Source organism: Rhincodon typus, chromosome 5 (genome assembly GCF_021869965.1).
Source record: "Rhincodon typus isolate 14 chromosome 5, sRhiTyp1.1, whole genome shotgun sequence".
Taxonomy (NCBI): domain Eukaryota; kingdom Metazoa; phylum Chordata; class Chondrichthyes; order Orectolobiformes; family Rhincodontidae; genus Rhincodon; species Rhincodon typus.
The window spans coordinates 35,171,768-35,181,601 of record NC_063336.1 but is presented as its reverse complement, the minus strand read 5'-3'; the positions used below and the strand labels follow the sequence as shown (position 1 = coordinate 35,181,601).

Sequence of the window (9,834 nt, the reverse complement as noted above, 5' to 3'; positions counted from 1 at the left end):
CTCCTCCACAGATGCTGCCAGACCTGCTGAGCTTTTCCAGCAACTTTGTTTTTGTTCAGAAACAGCTTGATTGGTTTATGCTGTCTATATGCAGATCAAACTGAATTTTTAGCTCGGTGGGCTGGTTTGTGATGCACAGTGACACCAACAGCATGGGTTCAATTCCCACACCAGCTGAGGTTACCATGAAGGATTCTCCCCTCACCTGAGGTATGGTCACACTCAGGTTAAAACATCACCAGTCTCTCTCACTCTCTCTCTCTCTGATAAGAGAACAGCCTAGTAAATTTATGGTGACTTTACCTTTTCCAATGCAGATTGAAGGCAACCTTGATAAACGTGTTGTCCATGCTACATGCTCCTTTCAGAATTTCTTTACACTGCTCAATAAATGTCAGCCTGCACTCCAACTTACCTCTGAAATTGAGCAATCAAATGAGCTCCCCTTCCTCAATATATTAGGTGAAAAGTCAGAAAATGAATTTTTAACTACTATCTACAAAAAGCCTACACTTTTTTCAAAGGGAGTTAGATATAGTTCTTAGTGCTGAGGGGCTAGGATATGGAGAGAAAGCATGAACAGAGTACTGAGTTGGATGATCAGCCGTGATCATATTTAATGGCGGAGCAGTTTCATAGGGCTGAATGGCCTACTCCTGCTCCCAGTTTCTAGTTTTTGTGTTTCTACGTTTCACTGGTCAACATACCTATTCATTCCTACAATCCCAAATACAACAAGATCAATCTTATTGGCAACCTCACCTTGTCCATCTGCTCACCATGTAAGCTTGACTCTAAGATAGTTTTGGGATATGCCCTATCAGATACCCTGATCAAATCATCACTTGTTTTATAATGTGAAAACTCATGAAAGGACCTATGTTCACTACTTTTAGGCCTGAACGGTGCAAAGTCTACCTCAGATTAACCTGGAAGGGGAAAGGATTCTCAGAAATGTGAACAACAGGTGAAGCTTGCTGTCTCATGTTAGTACTGTGCAGCAAATCCGTAAGTGGGTTTCTCCACCAATAGGATGCTGCCATCAAGCCAAAAAGACGTGTGATCTACCACACAAATGAGTAATGTGATATCAGAGCTTCAGTGCCAGTGTGATGTAGGCCGTACGTCCCAATGACTGATGGATCATATTAAAAACCACGTTCCATTGACCAGTCACAGCTGGCAGCATGCCACTCGTGATCGACCAGCTCATGTTTAAAAGCCTCAGAAAAGTAGATCCTCCATTAAATGTGATTCCATCGTTGTCATTCTGTCAATAAATTCTGTCGTTTACTAAATAATCTGGAGTGTGCTAAGATTTACAGTGAAAACCAATTTAAGATCACCAACCAGTGTGATGCATTTGCTGTTCTAGAAACCACATACATAAATATTCAGTTTTCCATTGCACCTTATTTTAAGAAATAAGATAATGTGGATAGCCAAGCTCTGCTGCAGCCCCATGGCAACACCCAGACCAATCAGAATCGACCTGCCTGGTCTGAGAATTAACACCATGGCGATAATGGCCTGACCAACCACTATCCTCTTTTTATTCTGTATAAAGTGGTCTCCCTTTTTCAAGTCTGTTTCTTGTATCTGATGTATGCAAGTCAAAAAGCTTCAACTTCATTCTGGTGGAGGATTTGCCTGTCATTCTGCACCTGCCCCTCTTTAAATGCTAAACAAATTGTGCACGTCACTCTGAGGATGAGCTTCCCCTCCTGCCCACTCCTGTTGCTGTGTACCTGCAGTTTGGGATGTTTTCACTGTGATCTTGTGTTGCCTCCAACCAATCAATTTGTTAGCAGCTCTACACTGCCACCAGGAGCAGTGGCCACTGCTGGAACTGCAGGCTGCCTTCACAGAAAGGAAATCTTCAGGTTCAATACTGAGTTTAAGTCTGGGGTTTTGCTGGACCAGACTGGTGGGTCTCAGTTAAGGTGAACGAGGGGGCGGGGGTGGTATGCTGGGTATAGGGAAATATGAATAATAAATAACCATAAATAAAAACAAGAAGTCCTGGAGAAACTCAGCAGTCTGGCGTCGTCTGTGGAGAGAGAAACAGAGTTCACATTCTGAGTCTGACATGGCTTCTTCAGAACCAGAGGAAGAAGTCCGAAGAAGAGTCATTGAACTTGAAACATTAACTCAGTTCCTCTCTCCCCATGGATGCTGCCAGGCCTGCTGAGGTTCTCCAGGACTTTCTGCTTATATTTCAGATCTCCAGCATTGCAGTCTTTTTCTTCTTTATCTGAGTAATTACCATTGTGGAGTGGCCTCCATTGGAAGCAGGGTGCCAAGCAGGTGGATACTCCTCAGTCTTGTCACATGGCGTCTGGACCTTCTGCCACTGATAAAGAAGAGGAGGCCCTTTAGTGGTCAGTAATTCCCCAATTGGCCAAAGAAACAGCTTGGATACCTCTCCCATTGCTGGTAAAATACAAGCGGATGCAGATGAGCAAGGTGCTGCCACCATTGGACATGATCATATGCCCACAATCCCAGCCAGCCTGCTCTTGGCATGTGCGAGGAGCAAGATTATACTCTCCGTTTCACCCCAAAGGGTGTGGGTGCACCAACTATTTAAACAACTGTGTCCTCACATTTCCAGTCAAAGCAACAGATGAAAGTTAATGTAACAAATGAAAACTAATGATCAACTTTGAGAAAAACAACACACCATGAAAATTGCTACATTGGATACCACTAACGAAAGAGGAGACACCAGTCCAACATTTCCAATTCATGTTATTTCACACTCACTAACTCATTCATTGTAAACACTGTACTGTAACTTCAGTTTTAAGATATTCAAGCTTATCGAAGTGTCTGAACATGATGAGGAAAGGATTTTTTCTGGTTGCATTTCAAAAAGTTTAGAAACAGAAATAAAGCTCAGCCCTCTCAGGTTTCTCGGGTGTATCTGTTCCCTGGAATGTTCTACTCTTTCTCTAAGCACTTGCTGAAATGATACCTTTGTGAATGCTCAAACTTAGGTTCGAGTGGGTACGCAAACAGAAAATCACAGCACAAAAGCTGCTGTAATTTGTCAAAATTTGTCAATTCCACGCAGAGGGCTGGATTTTCCTGGCTTTTTGGAGATTGATTTGAACACGATGTGGGGGAAAGCAGTGGAAAAACTCAACACTGTCCAGCTTCCAAGTGATGTTCCCAAGGTGGTGTTGCCACAGGATTTGGTAACATGCTGCACAGAAGTGGACAGTCAATGGACTGGCATAAGCCTGATTCAAGTGCCATTCCCCACTCATGCTACACCTTTCCCAGCACCATGCAGAGTCCCTGCTGTGTCAAGAGGCAAGCAGGGAAAACTGCAGTCTGCCTCTTGCTGTGAGGTCAGCAGTAAATTAATAGGATTAGGGGCCCTCTATACTCACAGAGAACAGCCGGAGGACCTCCTCTGGAGAGTCAATCCTCCATCCTGAGGTATTTCACAGCAAGGCTGCTCCAAGAGTACTAGATGGGTTAGGCAAAGCTTCAGCCTTGAATCATATCTCTGCCCCCAACCTCACCCCACTCCCCCCACTCCAATTTATTGAACTTTGTTAAAGATTTGATGAGTCCAACAGGTTGCTGCATTACATTTACATCTGTTGTTGCTGGATCGCATTTAGAGCTCTCACCTTTTCAGTACCCAGGCAAAGACATTCCCTTGTTAGTACATGACCTATGTATTTGACTTTTGTTGTCTTTAGACCCCAGAACAAAGAACATAGAACGCAGAATAGTACAGCACATTCAATTTACTTTTGAAAATGAACATTATACATTAGTATGGATAAAAATGCTGCATTTATAATTGTAGATTTATTTTGCATGAAAATGAAGAATATTGTAATACTGATTATACATATTCACTGCAAGAGAGCTTTCACAGGACATGATCTGGAAGGAATGCACACCATAATGTATAATGTGGTTCAAACAATACATTACGATATGTATTTGTGCAGTTACTGTGGCAGAATTTTCCCATGTGTTTTCAAAGTGTGGGAACAAGCGTGTTAGATCACAACCAACATGCCACTCCATCTGGCAAGGTAACCCACTGATTGCCTGTCAATCAGCTCATTTAAGGAACAGACAGATGAGGAAGCCCACAGGACAACAGTCTGACTGGAAATGTGGGGTGTCTTTCCTAATCTGGCTGTAGGATGGATCTCTGCAGTGAGGACTTCATGGTAGAAATCACATGACGGTGGCAATCCAGAAGGAGCATTGCTAGGGCACACCTCTAGGAGAGGTGAGACTTGAACCCAGGCCTGCTGGCTTTGAGGTAGGGACACTACCACTGTGCTACAAAAGCCCCCATATTGCATTTCTATCCCAGAATAGAAATCTATAAGATGTAGGAGCAGAATTAGTTCATTCGGCCCATTGAGTCTATTCCACCATTCGATCATGGTTGATAGATTGATAGGTTTCTCAAACCCATTCTCCTGCCTTGACCCCATAATCCTTGATCCACCTACTAAACGAGAACATTTCTGTCGCTGTCTTAAATAGACTCAATAATTTGGCCTTCACAGCCGTCTGCAGCAATGAGTTCCACAGCTTAACCACCTAGTCTCTCCTACAAATGGAAACAACTCAACAATTAACCTATCTTCCACACTGTCCAGGCCACTTAGTATTCTTTAAGTTTCAATAAGATCTCTCTCATCCTTCTAAACTCCTTCAAACACAGACACAGAGTCCTCAACCGCTCCTCAATTGACAAGCTCTTCATCCCCGGGATCATTCTTGTAAAACTCCTCTGGATCCCCTCCAGTGACAGCACGTCCTCCCTCACTTCTGATGAAGAATCACTGGACTTGAAACGTTAACCTGTTTTCTCTCCACAGATTCTGCCAGACCTCTTCAGTTTTTCAGCAATTTCTGTTCTTGTTTCTGATTTCCAGCATCCGCAGTTCTTTGATTTTTGCTCAGCAGTGTACCTCTGCTCTTGTAGTCTGCCAGTTAGCCAATTGTCTGTCCATACCAGTACCTTGCCCCTAACACCATGGGCTCTTATCTTATTTAGCAGCCTCCTGTGCAGCACCTTGTCAAAGGCCTTCTGGAAATCCAAATAGATCATGTCACTGGCTCTCTTTTGTATAACTTGCTCATTATCTCCTTAAAGAATTCTAACAGGTTTCTCAGGCATGACCTTCCTTTGATGAAGCCATGCTGACTCAGCCCTATTTCACTTTGTGCTTCCAAGTATCCTGCAATCTCATTCTTAATAATGGACTCTAAAACCTTATCAATGATGGACGTCAGGCTAACTTGCCTATAGTTTCCTGTCTTCTGCCACCCTCCCTTCTTAAAAAAGGGGTGTTACATTAGCCATTTTGCAGTCCTCTGGGACCCTCTCTGACTCCAGTGATTCATGAAAGATCATCACCAATGCCTCTCAATCTCCTCAGCTATCTCCTTCAGAACCATGGGCTGTAGTTCATCTAGTCTGGGTGATTTTTCCACTTTTAGACCTTTCAGTTTCCCCAGCACCTTCTCCTTAGTGATGGCCACTACACTCAGCTCTGCCCCCTGACTCTCTTGATGTGCTGGAATACTGCTGGTATCTTCCACAGCAAAAACTGATGCAAAGCATCTATTCAGTTCCTCTCCCATTTCTTTGTTCCCCATTATTACTTCTCCAGCTATTTTCCAGTGGTGCAATGTCCACTCTTGCCTCTCTTTTACCTTTTATACATCTAAAGAAATCTTGCAGTCTTCTTTTATATTACTAGCTAGCTTAATACAAAGTAACTGCATGCATTATCTTGACAGCATGTCAGCTATGTGCAACTGTTTTTCTTGCCTGTATCTCATGTCCAGATTATATAGCTGTAACTGCAATAATATGGTTGGCAGAAGCTTTGGAGCAAATAGTAATTGCTCGAGGATAATGTTAGAAAGTGCCTTCAGGTCTGGCTTAACATCAGTTTGTTTCTTTCACGTAGATGTTAATAAAAACGTTCATAAAAAAAGACAATGGCCAATCTGAATGTCGCATTGTTCCATTTGAATTAGGCATTTGGTTTCCTTATGCATTAGGTTTGCTCCACATCCTATCTCTCTGTCTTCAATGTGGAATAGTACAGCACAGGAACGGACCCTTCAGCCCACGATGTTGTGCCGAACATGATGCCAAATGAAGCTAATCTCTTCTGTCAGCCCTTGATCCATATCCCTCCATTCCTTGTATATTCATATGCTTATCTAAAAGTCCTTAAAATGCCCTTATCGTATCTGCTCCACCACCACTCCTGGCAGTATGTTCCAGACTCCTACCACTGTCTGTGTAAAAAACCTGCCCCTCACATCTCCTTTGAACTCTTCCCCTCTAACCTTAAGTGCATCTCCCTAGCATTAGACATTTCAACTCTGGGAAAACGATTCTGACCTTACCCTATCTATGCATCTCGTAATTTTATAGACTTCTATCAAGTCTCCCCTCAGCATCTGCCAAACAAGAGAAAACAACCCAAGTGTTTCCAGCCTCTTCTTATAGCTCATACCCTCTAATCCAGGCAGCATCCTGGTAAACCTCTTCTGCGCCTTCTCCAAAGCCTATACATCATTCCCATAATGCGGCAACCAGAATTGAATGCAATATCGTAACCAAAGTCTTATAAAACTGCAACGTGACATCCTGACTCTTGTACTCAATTCCCCAGTCAAGTATACCATATGTCTTCTTTACTACCCTATCTACTTGCATGGCCACTATTAGGGAGCTATGGACTTGAACCCCAAGATCCTTCTGTACATCTGTGCAGTTTCAGGTTCAGCTGGTGAGTTACTTTGTCTGGTTATATTTTGATCATGGTCAGCAATAGCTTCTTCCATTGTTTCTCTGCATCAATCAAATAGCAAATCATCCACTATAGCTTCCACTAACTCATTTATAATCTCATGCTGCCGGCATTAATAGTCCTCTGCTACTGCAGAAATGTCAGATGGCATGGACAACCATCTGTATCCCCCAAGGGCATCCAAAATAGAATTAGAAAGCTGCTGCTTTCATCCAGATTCTGTTACCTATAACCACCCTTCACATCTAGGATAATAAAGGTTTTGCCCTTCAGTTGTGGCAAAATTCCTGTGATGGTTACCAAGGGATAATGAGATGTCTTCAGCTGTTATTTAGATTCTTTAGTTTGATGCATACTGTCAATTTTTTTTGGGTTGTGTTCACTGCTACTGTGCTGCTAATCCATTCTGTAGAAGCTGTTACTTTCTTGAAATGTCCTTTCTTTCCCAGCACTTACATCTGTTGTTTAAGGTTTTTAAGGGCAGCTGCATCTTTCCTTGGTAGATGCTTAACTGATCTATTTTGAAATGATACTTTCCAGGAAGACATCTTAAACCTGTAAACACATTGATGTACTCCTCACAGATCTGTTCAATAATCAGTACTTCAACGTGTTGTGGCATGTTACAAATTTCTTTTTGCACACTGAAGGTGATCAGTCAGTCCAAGCTTTGGACTTGCTCTGGCTGAGTTGAGTGGCCTTTGCTTGCATCAATGATCTGGAATTTTAACATCATCATTCTCATTGCATTGGGCTCAAAGAGTAAATTTTCCTCTCAGCAGGAGTATGGCGCCATCATATAACCTTAGTTTCAAGAGCCTTGTTTTTGGATTGCCATGTTAAGGACTTTGCACAGGTCTGTGTACAACATGATGCTGCACCATTATCTATGTGCAACTTTGCTGACCTTTCCTTCTGCAGTCACAAACCATTTATCATCAATCAATCTAACTGAACTACCTGTTGTATGGCGTAGCGTGATTCACCAGAATTTTTATTGGATATCTCTCCAGTGGCTATCTGTACCAGCTTGAAGTGCTTCCTTCTGTCAAACTGATGTAAAATATTTCAGCTTCTTGCAGTTAGAACGTTGCTTTTCCCACATTGGACTTGTCTTCTTTTACTTTACATGATCTCCTCCCACAGTGTTTGCATCCTTCCCTTATTTGCTTCCCTGAGAGTAAGTTTCTCCTCTCTTAGAGATGTGCTCTCACCATGGGATCACTGACACCCCTGTCTTTAATTAGATCATTATTTAGTCATGCAATTTCACAGGATTCTGCAAGGTATGTTAATGTGGTGTAATATTGATCAATGAACTCTTATTTTCACCTTAAACCCTAGTAATGAGCACATGCTATTCGTAAGTCACACTCACTTGTAGTTCAAAACGTGCGTTCAAGACTTTCAAAACTTCTGACCAAAAGCTTGAACAAAGAGCTAATTTTTAAGAGTTGCTGTAGATGAGGAAGAGGAATTAAAGGAGGAATTCCAGAGCTTAGCATCTAGTCATTGAAGGCACAGACAGTAATGGTCAAGTTATTAAAGTTATGGATCCAAAAGAGGCCAACGTTGGAAGAGTGAAGAGATCTTGAAGGTTTGAGGGACTGGAGGAGGCGACAGAGTTAGAGAGTGGCAAGGAAAAGTCATGGAGAGATTTGAAAAGAAGGATGAAAATTTAAAACTTGTTTTAATGCAAGTCAGTGAATAATGGATGAATGGGAGTTGGTTTCTCAGAAGTCTGATTTAAATTTGTAGCTTTCCAGTCCTCTGGCACAATGCCTGTTTGCTTGGTTTAAGAAAAAAAGCTGACTACCACCTTCCCAAAGGTGTTTAGGGATGGGAAACAAAAGCTGCCCTTGCCACTGGTGCTAACATTCCACGAAAGAAAATAAAATTCCAGGTGGAACTACTTGTTGTGAATACTCGAGGGCCAAAGTGGTAAAAAGTGTTCAATTTCCTGGGATTGTAATCTTGCAACACAACAATGACTTTTAAAAATCATCAAAAATGTTTTGCAAACACAATAATGCATTTATATATGTTGTGTATTAGTACCAAACTGTTTAGTTCATGCACATAATTCCAGGATCTCTTCTCAAATTTGAAATAATTTTCTTGTCTGTTTTCCTAGTTTCCTTGCATATGTGGGATTACCAGCACTAAGGACTTAATGTTTGATGGTACCTTTAGTGAAGCAGATGCCAACAGTCTGGCAGGATATACCAGAACTTCAATCAGTACTGATGACAGGGTCAAGCAGGTTCGCCTATCCATCGGTGGAGATTCCAATTTACAGAAAAAACGTCGCCTTAGGGAGTTTGTTGGCATGCGGATCATTCAGAATACCCACGCAATAGATAAATACTGTAGAATGATATTTCCAGCATCTTATATATTATTTAACTTAGTATATTGGGCTGTATATTTATAGATGTTAATTTGAACAAGGCTGTTTCTTTTTAAAACCAAAACTAGTAGGATGCAGCATATGTACACAAACAACGAATGCACCGTGTACAATGTTACTGCATTTTGTAAGGTTAATTTTGGCTCATAATTTATTTGTGTAAAAGTTGCCTTGATATTGACCTTACATCTGCAGTAGCCTGAATATGTATATTTTTTCTGTAAAGTAAAAGCCGATTACATTGAATTCTGCATGGAACTGGATTAGACATTGACATTTCACTTCTGGAACCTGGCATCAACTTCAGCCCAGGTTGACATCATGAAAGTTTCCGCTGTGTTCTTGGTTGCAGTCATCCTATGTGAAATGACCTTGGATAATCTAGTTCCTCGAAGGCTCAGGCAGCACAAAACTATTCGTAATTTAATATAATTGGATGACCACCAAATGGTTGCTACGGGAAAAAAGTCACACTGGTGCAGGGATATTCTTTAGACACTGTGACCGAGAATTATTTTGGGGGTAAAGAGGGATCTTTAGTTTGCAGCCAGGCTATAACTCCAATGCTTGCTATTGTTAGTGAACACGTGAACTGCAAAAGTG

The 9,834-nt window shown here is 41.8% G+C and overlaps 1 protein-coding gene across 1 annotated transcript in view; it reads left to right on the top strand.

The window, feature by feature from the left end:
• LOC109934164 (gamma-aminobutyric acid receptor subunit rho-2-like) overlaps positions 1-9,255 on the top strand; it is a 54,005-nt gene extending 44,750 nt beyond the window's left edge. The window contains exon 9 of the mRNA XM_048597149.1: positions 8,956-9,255. Within this exon, the coding sequence (XP_048453106.1) occupies positions 8,956-9,255 (300 nt within the window). The remainder of the gene's footprint in view (positions 1-8,955) is intronic.
• The last annotated feature ends 579 nt before the right edge of the window (positions 9,256-9,834 follow it).